This window comes from Chelonia mydas, chromosome 4, assembly GCF_015237465.2.
Source record: "Chelonia mydas isolate rCheMyd1 chromosome 4, rCheMyd1.pri.v2, whole genome shotgun sequence".
Classification (NCBI taxonomy): Eukaryota; Metazoa; Chordata; order Testudines; family Cheloniidae; genus Chelonia; species Chelonia mydas.
In genome coordinates, this window is record NC_057852.1 from 17,386,925 (window position 1) to 17,403,542 (window position 16,618).

Genomic DNA, 16,618 nt, shown 5'->3' on the forward strand with positions numbered 1-16,618 from the left:
CTTTTCAGACTAGAACCCCATTTCAACTCATTAATCATCCAAACGGCCATGTGATGAAGCAAATATTAGCCTCATTTTAGAGATGAGAAAATTGAGGTGGAAAGTTTAATAGCTTAGCAACTCCAGTTGACGTCCTGAGCACTCACAATTGCCACTGACCTCTGAAAATGAAGCTACAAGCATGAGATTTTCAAAAGCACTCTGCACTGCCTTAGCTCTGCTCCCATTGAAGTAAATGAAAACTGAACTCTTTTGAACATCACACCCCAGATGACTTGTCCACCCCTACATCACAAGCCAGTGGCAGTCACTATTAGACTTTAGGAGTTCCTGACATCTATTCCCATGCTCGAACCACTAGACCACACTGCCACTTAAACTCTGAACAGATGCGTGACTTTCTGTCCTGTCTTTCAGAACTGCCTACTTGTAACTTTGTCATTCTTTCCTTTTTTATGTTTTGTATTGTCTGAGTGAAGCAACATGATACTTTTGTTTAAACCTAAAACTCAGAAGAAATGCCAGTCCTCCTGGGCGAGCTCCAGTCTTGCTGTTATTGCCTTTGACTGCTGTTCAGGTCTTACTATTACTGCGCAAATGTCCTAGTCTTGGAAATCAAAATGGCAGAAAGAGCTGGTGGTGCTTTAAAAAGAACATTAAAAACATAGGGTGTGGTTCTGTGTCACCTCTGGATGTGGAATGCTGGTGGATTCAAGTGGGAGTTCTGCTCACAGAGTACTTACAGAATCTGGCCCATAGGGAATAATTTAGGCCCTGATCATGCAATCAGGTCTATGCAGGCACAGGGCTCCACCTGGGCATAGCTGATTGCCTCACATTCTATTCACATTCAGTGTAAGTCTTCCTAAAAGAAAGGATAATGTTGCACTAATTAATAGCAGAACTGTACTAAAAACTGTGATAACATCTCATATTCTGTCCTTAACTTATCACAATTTTTTTAATATAGTTACTGCACCTTACCGAGGGCTCCATTTTGGAGGCTCATTCACAAAACATAGATGGTTGTATGCATGACCAGGAAAGCCAAACTTATAGAATCTGTCCCTTTAATCTTTTCCAGGCATTGGTGTGTGGATCTGCCGGTGGGTGAAATTATTAGCTCTGTTTCAACTCAGAGTTTCCAGCTAATGCACCTCTTGAGTAGAGAGTGTTGGGGGTTCCAGAGGAGGTGGGTGGGGAAGTGAGGCATCTGAACCCATTGATTCTCAGAATCAGTGGGGAAAGAAGCACTCAGCCAGCAGAGGAGCTATCTATCCACAGTTCTGTCCAACCGTCCTGTCCTCCTGGGAACATAGGTACTCCAGGAGTCATGTTGCCATTGGCTGTCCTGCCTACAGTTGTGCAAAATCACCAGGAGGGGTGCAGGTGCAGAGTGGAAATTAGTGCTGCCAGGATCAGCACTAATTCCATGTAGATATCCACATGGGTAACCAGCCGCTCTTTAGTACCCTCCAAAGCATGTTTTTCTTCCTCCCCTTCTCTTGATTCACAGACCCACCAGCCTAGTGGCCAAGTTGCTTCCGCAGGCTCTTGTGTGTGGCAGGGAGCATGTAGAAGCGTGAATCCTTCTCTTTCCTGTCATCACCCACTCTTCCTCTGCAATCCCCTCTTCCTGCACAGGTGGAAACGGTGTACCAGCATCAGTGTTTGACCCATGCATACATATACAACCCCTCTATAGCCCCTGCAATACATCTTAGATCGATGCTTAGACAAATGGAATCTCTAATTTCCTTCACTGGACATAATATACCAACTGCAAATAGTATTCTCTGGAGTTCAGCCTTGTTTGTTCTGTTGCTTCTTACCTAGACAGGATCATCTTTTAAATGATTTGATTAAGACTTGGAACATGTTCCCTTGCACCCATAAATAAGGCTAAGATTTTGTCATGGTTATTTTAGTAAAAGTCACGGACAGGTCACGGGCAATAAACAAAAATTCACAGAAGCTGTGATCGGTCTGTGACTTTTGCTGCTGCGGCTCCATGGTTTCCCCTGTCACCGTGGTGGCTGGGAGCTGTCGGATTCCCCCTCGGGCCACGGCAGGTGGAAGCTGCAGGGGGTTCCCCTCTGCCAATGGTGGCTGGGAGCTGCAGGGTGACCATATTTCCCAAAGAGAAAAGGGGACACCCCCAACTGCTTGCCCGAGGCATCCCCCTTCCCCTCCCCTGCATGAGGCTGTCTCCATCACTGGAACCCTGAGGAGGGCCCCCTCAGGAATCTGTCACCTCCCCCTGGAACCTTGCAGGGGACCCCCTGTTGCCTATCGCTGCTGTCACCGGAACCCTACCGGGGCCCTGCTGGGCACTGGCTGCAAGCTCCAGTCCTGCAGCCCCTGGGGCTGAAGCAGACAATGTCATGGAGGTCGCTGGAAGTCACGGATTCGTTGACTTCCATGACCTCTTGACATAAATGTAGCCTTACCCATAACTGAAGCTTCATCGCATAAGCTGCAATATAGGAGAGCATCTGAGACACTCATGGCCAAAGGGATATTTTGAGTGACTGAAGCTCATCATCAGAATTCTTCATCAGGGAAGTTCCAAGATCCAGTGTGTTCTCCTGAAGCATCATGAGGGATGTGAGAAGAGGGTGGTGAATTTCAGAGGCATTCCACAGACAAGGTTGGTCACACAAAAAGTAAAGGTCCGTAGACTTGCCAAATAACTGCAAAGGATCCATGAACAGAGAAGGGCCCCTGTGCAGAGATCTCACTCTTCTCAGGTGGAATAGGGGCTGTAAGCTACTTCCACAGCCATATTCCCACCTTCTCAGTGACCCAGGGGAGGAGGGTTCTAAGATCTCTAAGTGGGGAAGGTCTGAACCAAGGGAGTGAATCCCTCACAAAAAGAAGTCAAGAAAACTTAATCGACATGGGGTGAAAGGAAAAGTACTGCTGTGCATTAAAACCTGGCCAAGAGACAAGAAATAGGGATCAGTTTTGAACATGGCAAAAGGTTAATAGAGGCTGCCCCAAAGACATTGTTTAATATATTCATTAGAGAACTGGAAGAGGGGTAGTGTAGTGCAGCGATGACTCACTGGTGTGGCACCTCCTGCTGGTTATCCTGGGAATTAGCTTGATTCCAGTTTGGAGCACCCTCTGCTGACTCACCTGTCTTTGGCCCCATGTCTTTCCCAGACCCTGGAGTTCTGCTCCCAGCAGTCCCCACATTCTGGGTTGCCCCTCCCAGGGGAGCCCCCAACCCTCTATCCTCACCTTGCCCCAGTGGCTACTGCCAGTCATCATCTAGCCCCCATTCACTGGGGCAGACTGCAGTGTAATGGCCACTCATCATTGGTAAGGGGTTAGGACTAGCTGCCTCTGCCTATTCCCAGGCTGCACCTCTGTAGCCCCAGTACCTTCTTTAGGCCTTGCACAAGGCCTGCAGCCTGGGGAATTACCAGGCTGGAGCTCCCCAGCTCCTTTTGCCTTTTCCCCAGCACAACTCTACCTCAGGTACCCTTCTCTCCCAGGCAGGCAGCCAGGTCAAGCTAGAGAAAGACTCACTCAGCTCCTGGCTCACAGCCCTTTTATAGGGCCAGCTGTGGCCTGATTGAGGCATGGCCCCAGCTGTGGCTGCTTCCCCAATCAGCCTAGCCTTTCACAGGAGCGGGGTAACTACCCTGCTACAGGTGGACAGCAAAGTGGCAAGTTTTTCAGCTGACTCTAAATTGTTTGAATGATCAAGACTACAGAAGATTCTGAGGAACTTCAGCAGGACCGTATACATCTAGATTAATGGGTCATATGAAAGACAGTGTTGACAAAGGCAAGATAATGCACATTGCAAGGAATGGTTTGAGCCTTTCTGAATTCAGTGTAACCACTCCAGAAAAAAGACCTGGTGTTATTGTGGGCAGCCAGATGAAAACCTCAGCTAAACGTGCAGCGGTGTTCTAAAAAGGAAACAAAATGTACAAATGGATGAAGAATGGGATAGAAAATAATACTGAAAATATTATAACACCATTTTATAAATTGATGTTCTGCCCTCACTTGGAATATTATGTTCAGTTCTGGTCACACCATATTAAAAAAGGAGTAGTGGAAACAGAAAGGTTTCAGAGAAAAACAACAAATGATCAGAGACTTTTTTATGAGGGGAGATTGAAAAGACTGATATCATTTAGTTTAGGGCGGAAATCAGAAGGACCTTAGTCTTGAAAGTTTTTCCCTGTGGGTGGACGTTAGGGCTCCCCAAGGACACAGGGGTTCACTCACATAGAGCAGTTGTTAGGATGAGGCCCTAAGAGGCAGCATTATAGAGGTACACAAAATAACCATTGATCAGGTGCTCTTATCTATCTCTTCGGAGAATTCAAGAACAAGGCAATATTCAATGAGACAGAAAGGTGACAAATTTACAATTGATGAAAAGAATTGGTTTTAAAAACAGTGACTAATTAATCGGTGGAGTTCATTGCCACAACACATCACTGAGGCCGAAAGTTTCAAAAGTGACAGGTAATATTGAGTGCCCAACTTGAGACACTTGAAAGAGGTTAGATTTTCAATAAATGCTGAACACCCATCCCCTCTGAGGTATCTCAAGGTGGGCACCCAAAACTTGAGGTACACAATATCACTAGAGACTTCTGAAAATCTCCACCTAAGAGTTTAGTAGGATTCAGGAGAGGCTAAGATGTTTATATGGATAATGAGCACATGCACAGTGACCGCTGGTAGGTTAAATACATTTTTTAAAATCAGCAACATACCACATCAGGCATAAATCATCCACTAACTGATGAGATATAGGAAGCAGATTCCCATCTGAGCATTACTGGGTTGTTTCAACTTCATCGGAAGCACATGGTATTAGCTAATGTCAGAGACAGAATATCAGACTCAACGAATCACTGGTTTGATCTAAGTCCTGTGTTCCTAGGCATTGGCTGGGCGGGACCAGGTGGCTTGAGGGGAAGTGCACCTTTTTAACCCACATACCCTGCACAAACACAAGGAGAAGGGGAATACAAGCAGAGGTTGTATTTACTTCACAAACCTCTCCATGTTAGTGATGCCCAAGAGCAGGTGCAGCAGAGGAGGCTCCTGCAAAGAGGCTCCAACAGAGCTGTGTGGCCAGGAAGTGGTGGGGCAGCACTGGGGACCCACACCTCGATCCTCAAAGGTATTTAGGCTCCTAACTTCCATTGATATCAATAGAAATTAGGAGCCTAAATACCATTGAGGATCTGAGCCCCAGAGCCAAATGGAGGCACAGGGTCTCAGCGTGAATGCCACCTGTGGATCATGAGGCTTGGGAGGTGGAACCACGGCTTGTCCTATGCCCCTTGCACAGAGTTTATTTCCCCTCTTAACCTTCTTCTGTGGGTTTTTGTCATGGGAACTGGTGATCTGGTCCTGTCTCCAGTGTGTTTCATTATGGCTACAAATCTGCACTGGTTGTCACCTATGAGATTGGCAATTGCTTCCATTCACTAGGCTACACACTATCTCTGGTCCACAGCACAGTTCCTACATAGAATAAAAAGGACTGAAGGCAGCATATGGCTGGTTTTTTGGCTCAAAAACTGTCTGTTTCAAACAGCAGCATGCAAATAACTTCTCACGTTAGCAAAAACAATGAGGAGTCTTTGTGGCACCTTAGAGACAAATTTATTTGGTAATAAGCTTTCGTGGGCTATAACCCACTTCATCAGATGCATGGAGTGGAAAATATAGTAGGCAGGTATAAATATACAGCACATGAAAAGATGGGAGTTGCCTAACCAACTGTGGGATCAGTGCCCCTCTGCCATGTACATTGGCCAAACCAGACAGTCTCTGTGCAAAAGAATAAATGGACACAAATCAGACATCAAGAATTGTAACATTTAAAACCAGTAGGAGAGCACTTCTATCTCCCTGGACACTCAATAACAGGCTTAAAAGTGGCCATTCTTCAACCAAAAAAAATTCAGAAACAGACTTCAATGAGAAACTGAAGAATTGGAATTAATTTGCAAACTTGACACATTAATTTATTCAAATTAGGCCTGAATAAAGAGTGGGAGTGGCTGGGTCACAACAAAAAATAATTTTCCCTCTGTTGATACTCACACCTTCTTGTCAACTGTTGGGAATGGGCCACAACCACTCTAATTGAATTGGCCTCATTAGCACTGACCCCCCACTTGGTAAGGCAACTCCCATCTTTTCTTGTGCTCTGCATTTATACCTGCCTCCTGTATTTTCCACTCCATGCATCTGATGAAGTGGGTTATAGCCCATGAAAGCTTATGCCCAAATACATTTGTTAGTCTCTAAGATGCCAGAAGGACTCCTCATTGTTTTTGCTGATACAGACTGACATGGCTACCACTCTGAAACCTGTTCTCATGTTCTGAGGCTGAAAAAGGTTAAGCATGGGACAGGTACTGTCTGAACATTCTTCTGATACAGAACTACTCTGTCCTTAAATCTGAATATCTTTGTTGATGTGGGTTCAATCAAATCTCAAAGGCCCAATCTTGTATTTTTCTTGTCTACCAGAACTCTCACTGAAATAAAAAAGAGATGTGTATGCTAGGGGATTGCAGGATCAGATGGGACCATTTATGATATCTAAAATAGTTTTACAAAAATGGGTTTATTTTGTTCATTTTTAAAAGCACATTGTAACCAGAATATTGCCATGGGCAAAGTTCTCTCTTAATCAGAAAGGCGTGGAGGCAAGCATAGCATGTTCCTCACATATATTTATGTACAATAAAATACACTATTATCAGTATTGCACCATTATGTAGTTTATATAATTTCTTCTGGCACCGATTACAGTGCGATCAGCAGGGTTGCTGTTCGATACATTCAGTGGCTCTTTGCACAGTGAAACTGTTGATTAGGCTTTTAGAGAATTATGATCTTATATAAAATGAATTGTCAAGTTTGCCTGTTTTGGGGGCTTAGATTCTGATTATTTATGCCAGTTTGAAACTGAAGTAACTATTGACTTAGTGGAGTCACTCCTGATTTACACCAGTGCAAGTGAGATCAGAATAAGGCCCACCTTGTCGTTGGGCAAATTCTGATTCAATTAATTGAATTAAGGATAGCAAGTTTTGGTCCATCTGAAGTGACCTTTGAAGGTACAAGTTGTATGGGGGCCTCTGGCCTCGTATGCCTTTAAAGTGAAATATCCTAATCATTTTAAGAATAATTGGCATAGTTCAGAAGTGGGCAAACTACGGCCTGCGGGCCACATCCGGCCAGCGGGATCCTCCTGCCTGGCCCCTGAGCTCCTGGCCCGGGAGGCTCGTCCCCGGCACCTCCCCTGCTGTTTCCCCTCCCCAGCAGCCTCAGCTCACTGTGCCGCCGGCGACATGCTCTGGGCAGCGGGGCTGCGAGCTCTTGCCGGGCAGCGCAGCTGCAGAGCCCGGCCTGATCCGGTGCTCCGTGCTGCGTGGTGGGGTGGCCGGCTCCAGCCGGGCGGCACGGCTGCCTGTCCTGGTGCTCCAGGCAGCGCGGTAAGGGGCCAGGGAGCGGGGGGTTGGATAGAGGGCAGGGGAGTTTGGGGTGGTGGTCAGGGGGTGGGGGTCCGGATAGGGGTCGGGGCGGTCAGAGGGCGGGGAACAGGGGGGTTGAATGGGGGCAGGAGTCCCAGGGGGCAGTCAGGAAGGAGAGGGGGTTGGATGGGGTGGCGGGGGGCAGTCAGGGACTGGGATTCCGGGGGCAGTCAGGGAGAAGGGGAGGTTGGATGGGGCAGGGGTCCCGGGGGGAGCAGTCAGAAATGAGAGGAGGGGCTGGATGGGGCAACGGGGGGCAGTCAGGGGTAGAGGTTCTGGGGACGGTCAGGGGACAGGGAGCAGGGGTGTGTGTGGATGGGGCAGGGGTCCCGGGGGGGCTGACAGGGAACAGGGGGTGGTTGGATGGGGCAGGAGTCTTGCGAGGGGGCCATCGGGGGTGAGAAGCAGGGGGGGTCGGATATGGGTGGGGGCCAGGCCATACCTGGCTGTTTTGGGAGGCACAGCCTCCCCTAACCGGCCCTCCATACAATTTCGAAAACCTGATGTGGCCCTCAGGCCAAAAAGTTTGCCTGCCCCGGCATAGTTGAACTAATATACAGTAAGGATCAAATTAATCCCTTAATTGATAAACAGAATGCCCATTGTCATTAGGCGTTGAAATCATGGATGCAGGCCAAATATGGGCTTCATTTTGTACCATATTGCATGAAAAACTCATAAGAATTGTATATTTTCTGGTGTTTGTTTTTAATATTTTTTGTTCTTAAAAAATGGGCATAAAAATGTCAACTGACATCAAGAACTAATCTCCTGGTTTTGCTCCAAGTTTTGGGAAGGGAAAAGGAAATCTGAAAAAAACATATTTTTTTTTACCAGCTCAGTAAATGTCTATAGATTACATTTTTTATGTATGTGTATGAAAAATCTGTGTACAGCAAGCTGAAAAATTACAGTCTCATAAATTTTCAACAGCCAAAATAATATAGGGTGTATAGATGTAGAACAGAAAAAAGGAAATATTATTGATATAATGAAAATAAAGGGCCTGAGTCTCCTCCAACTTACACCGCTTTTACACAGTTGTATGTCCATTGACATCAATGGTGTTATTCTTGATTTACACTAATGTTAATAAGTGCAGAATTAGGTCCAAATAGTATATATACCCATTTGCTTTTATACATACGTATGTATTTTGGTTTGTTAATATATAGACAGTTCAATTCACTTGCAGGGAAACCTGGGCTGTAATTCCTTTCTTGTGGAAAGTCCACCTGAAAAGGAGAATGGGGAGATCACAGAAATACATGGGGACTAAAACCTCCACTCTCCAGGGGACCCAGAGCTGGTTGTCCCAACCAAATAGTGGATGGTGCTGGGCAGAGAGGGAACATGGATAGGATGTTCAGGAGAACTGATCCAGTCCATTTCCAGGACAGCTGGTGGGTTCCTGTGGAGATATGGCTCTGAATTAAAACTGCCTTCCCCTGCCAGATTGCAGCACCTTGCTCTGGAGATAACTTCTCCTCCGTCTCAAATGAACTGGTCAGACCCGGCACAGAAGGAATCAAATTCCAACCTTCTGACCCAGCAGGAGTGAACCAAGTCCATTGTAATTAAAACAACAAAAAGCCCCAGTGCACAAAAATTGTTGTATGCTTATAAGTATTTTAAAGCAATCCCTTTTTTAATCTGGAGCTGAGCAAACAAAAAAAAGAGCACTAACAAATAAAAAAAAATCTCGCTGAGGTCAGTATATCTACTTTTGACGTTCTATAACAGTGATCGCTTTGCAGAGCACTTAGTCAGCCTAGAAAGCCACAGCGTCCTGGGAGGGCATCCTGACCTCTCTTTGTTTGGCCTGTGACATTGCATCCTCACAACACGTCATCGCGTATTCAGGCAAAGCAGTGAAGCAAACATTGCAATGCAATGTCAAGTGCACACTTCGTGGTTACTTTGTGGCTCTCTGGGATGCCATTCCAAATAATATCTCCTATAGTTCTCCACTCTCCAGATGCTTGAAGGGACAATGAATGACCCAATCCATTACTCAGTATGCATTACACTGTTTCAGTGTGTCAAGCGGCAACAGAAGCACTCTGTGGTAAGTACTCTGCTAATTCTGGCTAAGGTCAGACTTGCAACTTTGATACGGGCATCAGGGGTTCAATCCAACTCCCATTTAAATCTACCATTGACTTTGGTGAGAGTTGGCAAGGGCTCTCCAGGCCTGGAACAACCACATGGTGCTCTAGAGTTATAGGGAAGGATTGCTGTTTTATGTCTTTAAAATCATTTCCCCTACTACTGTTTTGCAAATGTGTGTATAAATTATTCCCTCTCAGTGGAAAGAGGATGCAGGGGAGGATTGTTTCAGGTGTGGGGTATATACTTTACAGATGAGCCACAATCAAAACCCCAGATCTGAACATCCCCAAAGTTTGCGGTATTCAAATTTGGATTCAAATTGTGAGTCCTGAGCACATCATTTACGTATTTATAGAGAGAGAACTAGAGGTGTCATATTACTGTTGTTCTTGTTTTAACCTCAGAAATAAAACAGAATTTACAATTCAACAGTTAAACCTTTGATTACTTTGTATACATTAGGTAAAAAACTCACACAGGGCCCAACCCTGCCCTTTAATGAAATTGCAAGGATCTTGTACAGGAAAATCCCTGTCTGGGGTGGAAAGCTCAAAGCCTATTCCCCATGCTAGTACATTAAGAAATGTGAGGACCTTGGGAAGACTGCAGGAAGATGGAGCTAGATTAGTCACAGATCTGGAGTTACTAATTTTTTTTGTATGACATCCTATGCTGTCTAACCATATTCATATAGCTGATTTCTGGGGGCGGGGGGGGAATGGGCAGCAATCCCATAATTCCTTACTAGGGGGTTGGGTACCTGGGTGACGTGCACACAGAGTGGCACCAACATTGGGCGATGCATTCTGGGGTGTCCTACCACAGCTAGGAGGAAAGAGAACAAGTTACACAGACACAGTCAGGGAGTCTTGCCCCAAGTGAAAAAGCAGTGTGCCAGCCTGGTTACAGGATGCCAAACGTGCCAGTCTAGGACAAACACTGTTATATCTGCCATGGTTACTAGACACCTAAATAATATTTAAAGCCAGTTATGTCAATACCTGGTTACAAACTCAAGGTATGTCTAGACTGCAATCAGGTGGTGTGTTTGCAGCACATGTAAAGATACCTGAGCTAGTTTTGATCTAGCTAGATTTAGCTGGATCAAAGGTAGCTTGAGTAACAATATCAGGGAAGCTATGGCAGTATAGACATTGGCTGCTCGAATGTGTACTCAGGGTCCTCAGTGGGTGGGTGCCACCAAGGCTTTGCTGCTAGCTTGGGGATGTTTACATGTGGTGCAATCACATCTCTTGATTGCAGTGTAGATATACCCTGCCTCAGGTAAAAGTTCTAGTGAGTCATGAGCCTAAGGGCTGAGCCTTCCACCTCAAGAAGTCGTTCTAATAGTTTGTAAGCCTATTAGGAGTCCGAGGGTCAGTGTCCGCAATTCCGAGTCAAGTTGTTAGATCAGCGATGTTCTGAAGCTTTGCAAAGAAGGAGATCCATTTCTTGGTCCAAACAAATCTGAATAGGCCTGAAACTTTACACTTGTCTGCCTGTCCAAAATTTCCCTGGAGACATCCAATTTTATGAATAGGATGAACAGAACACCCATCTGTACATCTCATTGGCTTCAATGGGACATAAGCACACGCTTAATGGCTTTGCTGAGTTAGTGATGGGATTCCCTATGTGCTCAGGTGCTTTGCTGAATTGGGGCCCAAGTCCTCAAGCATGAGATTTCAGTAGAAAAAGAATTGAGCCCAGTATATCTCTCAGCTTTCAAAGGCCCAAATATGGCCATATACCTTGATCCTTTACTCAAAGAAGGAATTCAGATACCCTGGTGACAGACAGAGTAGTTCCATGGAAGTCAATAGGGAAAGGGAAAAATAAATTTTATTCCCTTACGGCCAGATTCTGCCATTCTTAGTCAAACTAAATAGTGTATTATTCCACAAAACGTCCCATTGAAGTCAGTGGGAATGCTTGCTGAGTAGGATTCTACTCAATGTAAGTAAGTGTATTAAAATCTGACCCATACGAATCTTAAGAAGACATGGAATATATTCCTTTAGCATAATTATATTTGCTGTAACTTTGTTTCCATAGTGCAATATACCAGTAAATAAGGAAGTATGGTTTCATTTTGGATAAAATGGGGCAAAATTTAAAATGCTTTATTTTCACTTCTTTTCCCTTTAGTCAAATTTAATCCGCCCTAGTTTTGCATGTGTTAAAATGAGAGACATACCCACACTAATACACACTAATGTTATCCAGCTAGATAAGCCCTGCCAAAAAAAAAAAAAAAGATTTTTGACCTTGTGCATGCGTCTCCAGCTCCGAAGTAACTACATTTCCTCTGAATCAGAATGTGTCATCCAAAATGCAGATCAGCTCTGCTCCTGTATTTCTGGTGCAAATCCTTTATAACAATAAACGTGAGAGACTAAATTTGTGTGAACTGGAGGGAAATTTGGGTCTGAAATAAGGGACATCACCGAAAAACAGGGACAGTTGAGATGTATTTGGCCAAGAGGTCTCCTAACAGGATACAAATAATTGCTGTGATGGCAGTGACACAGTGTCAGTGAGCCATGTGGTTGAAATGATTGGCCTTTGCTGGTTTGTGTCATAGCCGACTTTGAACGGAACAGAGGTTGTTGGGTTTTTTTGGTGTGTTCATAGGAAGAGAGGTCTGTTAAGTTTAATAGAGATATAGGCTATTGTATGGGCATTTAGCCCTGATCCGACAAAGACTTATGCATATACTTAACAGTATATACATGAATAGTCCCAGTCACATCAGTGGACTACTCATATGTTAAAGGTTACGTACATTCGTAAGTTTTTGTGGGATTGGGGTCCAACAAAAGACATTCTCTGCATTTCTAATGATCATGTGTCAGTCATCTGAAAGATGACTTAAGGTTTTAAAACAATCTTAAGACATATATAAATAAATGCACATTTCCAATAAGCAAAGCAGTAAACAATCAAATGTGAAATTATTGTGTAAACCAAGGACGATGGGGTTTTTCAAAAGGAAACTATGATTTCTTTTTGTCAAAGTGATCTGAAAAGTATTGTGATTTACTCTGGGATTTCTGTCATCCTAGGTATTTTGGAAATATTTGCTGTGTCTCAGGGGATTGTAGGAATACGAGGAGTTTTCAGCAACAAATTTTTAGCGATGTCAAAAAAAGGAAAACTCCATGCAAGTGTAAGTAAAAACTGAATTACCAGTATATATTGTTTGTTAAAGGCATTGTGGCAACTTCACATGTACCCTGTAGCAAAAGCAGTTTTCCTGGGGCTCAATCCTGTAAGGTGCTCAGCACCCGCATACTGTGCTGAGTGCCCTCAACCTCCATGACCTCCATGAGGAGTGCCTTTCAGGATGGAGCCATAGGTAGGTAAAAAACAGACAATTAAATGACAGGTAGATATAAAAATTGGAAGCTCTGGATAATATTTATTACATTTTTACCAAAGAATTTTTTTTTTTTGGCAATCAGATTTCTGTCTTCAAAACAGTAGGCTCTTTGTTCAATAATGACTTCTCATTAGAGAAAGGAAGTAGGTTTTCACAGTAAGTTTTATCCATGTGTTTCCTTAAGAAAAAGATGAGGAGACACAGAACTGGGGTCTGACCCTATGTTTGTTGAAACAGATGGAAATTAAGATGCAGACTTGGCACTTGGGCTCAGTTTGTTCTGAGGGCATATGATGGAATGGAGACATCCCAGTTGTAATAGCATGTGATACCACGCAGAGGGAGAAAGAAAAGGAAAAAAGAGAAAATACTATGTCCCCAGTTCAAGCAGGTATCCCTATTCAGAAAAGCTAGGTCACTGAGGGGCCTGTATTTTAACCTGGAGTATATGTTTGACCTTAAGCGCACCCTTTAACTTATACTCATGCTTAGATGCTTTCTTTAACTGGGGCTACCATGCACTAATCCCCTTACCGTTAGTCCCTGATTTGGGGGCTAGTGATTGCTGCAGAATACAGCACACAAGTGTGCATAGCCCTTCCTTCCACCACTTTCCCAAATTCCTCATATAGCCACATAAGTATTAAGTGGCCCCTCTTGTCCCACTGAATATAATGGCAAAACTCCTACTGATTTCAATGGGAGCAGGAATAGGTCTCTGCTGATTGCCCTTTTGCAATGTGCCGTGTGACCTTAATTTCCATCGACTTCAGTGAAAACTATGAGAGTTGAGGGCACTCGGCACCTTACAGGATCATGCCCTAGTAATGTAAGCCGTGAGATTTCAACAAAATACAGACTCCCAAAGTGAGAGCATTATTTCTATTTTTTAAATCAGAGTAACATTTGACTATTTAATTTCATTTAAAAAAATATTTTCCCCTTTTGTTTTTCTACATATTGGTTATACTATAGGTTCCAATATGCTTTTCCAGATATCTATAACCTTTTTAAAAATCAAGGATATTCTGTCCTTTTTGCTTTTGCTATTATTGGGGACAAGGGAATGTTTATTAATGTAACAAATCATCACATTTACTCTGCTGATGTAAAAATAACACTTCCTAAAATGTATATATCCTAATGGGTAAGTCCTAAAAAAGAAAATTTCTTTAACACAGAGGAGTCATACAAACAACCCATGATCTGGATTCAGCCTAGATGATGCATTTATGTGACCCACATAGTAAATCCAGAATCTGAAGAATCTAAGCTTTTATTTTAACAAAAAGCAAGTTTCTAGCTCTCAAGGTTGTGAAGAAAATCTCCCAAATAAAAAGCAAGTGTTACAGAACCAATTACACTGCCTGAGTCTGCAGACAGCCTGAAACGTTTAGAGGTCTGAACCCCTGCAGCCTCCCATTAATTTCACTGATTTGTTAACTCTGAAACCTAATGCCAGTCTAAGCATTTCATTGCTTATTTTAGCAATTGGAATGGGGTTGGGAGTGTAACCTACAAGTGAAGAGAAGGGAATTGGGAGTTAGTGCAGGGAGGGAAATACAGAGGGAAGAAAGAAGGAGAGACACAAAGTCAGGGAAGAGGAAGAGAAGCATACAGAAGAAGATAGAGAAAGAAGAGACACTTAGAGCAGAAGTAATGGTGATCTTAAAGGGAGCAGATTTTCCCTTTGAGTGATACTGACTGCAAGGATAAGGTATCGAACAAATAATAAAGAACAATAATGACTACAAGTGTAGTTTTTTACCTAAAGGACACATTGTATGTACAAATCTCCCATCACAATCAGTGGGAGATTCATAGTGGATTGAAAGGAGTCTTCAAATTTTACCCCATTCAACTGACAATTATTTAAAAAATGAAATTCATAGATTCCAAGGCCAGAAGGGATCACTGTGATCATCTAGTCTGACCTCTTGTATAACCCAGGCCAGAGAACTTGCTCCAAATAATTCTTAGAAAAATATCCCATCTTGATTTAAAAATTGTCAGAGAAGGAGAATCCACCACAACTCTTCATAAATTGTTCCAATGGTTATTTACTCTCACTGTTAAAAAATTTATGCCTTATTTCCAGTCTGAATTTGTCTAGCGTCAGCTTCCAGCCATTGGATCATGTTATACCTTTCTCTGCTAGATTGAAGAGCCCATTATTAAATATCTGTTCCCCATGTAGGTACTTACAGACTATAATCAAATCACCCCATAACCTTCTCTTTGTTAAACTAGATAGATTAAGCTCCTTGAGTCTATCACTATAAGATAGGTTTTCGAATCCTTTCATCCTCATGGCTTTTCTCAGAACCCTCCCTCTCCAATTTTTCAACATCCTTCTTGAATTGTGAACACCAGCACTGGACACAGGATTCCAGCAGCAGTCGCACCAGTGCCAAATGCAGAGGTAAAATAACTTCTCAGCTCCTTCTCGAGCTTCCCCAGTTTATGCATCCCAGGATCGCATTATCCTTTTGGCCACAGGGTTGCATTGGGAGCTTATGTTCAGCTAATTATCCACCATGACCCCCAAATCTTTTTCAGCGTTACAGCTTCCCGGGATAGCGTCCCCCATCATATAAGTGTGGCCTACATTCTTTGTTCCTAGATGTAGACATTTACATTTAGCCATATTAAAATGTATATTATATGCTTGTGCCCAGTTTACCAAGTGATCCAGATCATTCTGCACTGGTGACCTGTGCTCTCCATTATTTACCACTCCCCCATATTTTTGTGTTATCTGCAAACTTTATCGGGGATGTTTTCTCCCAGGTCATGATAAAACTGTTAAATAGCGTAGGACCAAGAACCAATCCCTCCGGGACCCCACTAGAAACACACCAACTCAGTCGATTCCCCATTTATGATTACATTTTGAGACCGAAGCTTTTAATCCATTTAATGTGTGCCATGTTAAGTTTACAGTGCTCCGATTTTTTAATCAAAATGTTGGTCGTACCAAGTCAAACGCCTTGTAGAAATCTATGTGCCTGACATCAACACGAGTACCTTTATCAACCAAACCTGTAAGCTCATCAGGTTTGACCCTCTCCCCAAAATGAGTCTGACACGTCTGCTGTAAGGAGACCAAATCCACTGGTAAGGGTTTCTAGCAAGGTAACAAGGTGGGGCTCACAGCAGCAGAGCTCCTTCATTTAAGCCTGATGGGGGCATCAAGCGAAACGTATGTTTTGTATCTGACTCTTTGTCACTGTGTTCTCTGAGCTGAATGAAAAGGCAAAAAGAAACACATTAATAACTGACTGCTGGGAGCTGATTCACCACTGGGCTTCTGCAGACAATAGCAACAGGGTGCAGCAGTGCCTAGAGCTTGCCATTGCATTTTACAGAGGACTACAGGATATCATAGGTTCCCACCACTGTACTGTTTGAGCACCTCACCATCATTAATGTATTTATTCCCCCACTACCCCTCTGAGGTCGGAAAGTGTGATTATCCCCATTTTACCAATGGGGAGCAGAGGCACAAGGAGGCTAAATGACTTGTTCAAGGCTGCACAGAAAGTCTGTGGCAGAGGAGGGACTTAGAGCCAGGTCTCCAAAGTCCTAC

The 16,618-nt window shown here is 43.7% G+C and overlaps 1 protein-coding gene and 1 long non-coding RNA gene across 2 annotated transcripts in view; one reads left to right on the forward strand and one right to left on the reverse strand.

Annotated features, from left to right (window-relative positions):
• FGF5 (fibroblast growth factor 5) overlaps positions 1-16,618 on the forward strand; it is a 29,968-nt gene that overhangs the window by 4,050 nt on the left and 9,300 nt on the right. The window contains exon 2 of the mRNA XM_007070304.3: positions 12,713-12,816. Within this exon, the coding sequence (XP_007070366.2) occupies positions 12,713-12,816 (104 nt within the window). The remainder of the gene's footprint in view (positions 1-12,712; positions 12,817-16,618) is intronic.
• LOC122465625 lies at positions 657-3,538 on the reverse strand. The gene is made up of 3 exons (XR_006290605.1): positions 3,390-3,538; positions 2,451-2,588; positions 657-1,636 (listed from the first exon to the last, which is right to left on the reverse strand). It is a non-coding gene; the product is annotated as an uncharacterized LOC122465625 (long non-coding RNA).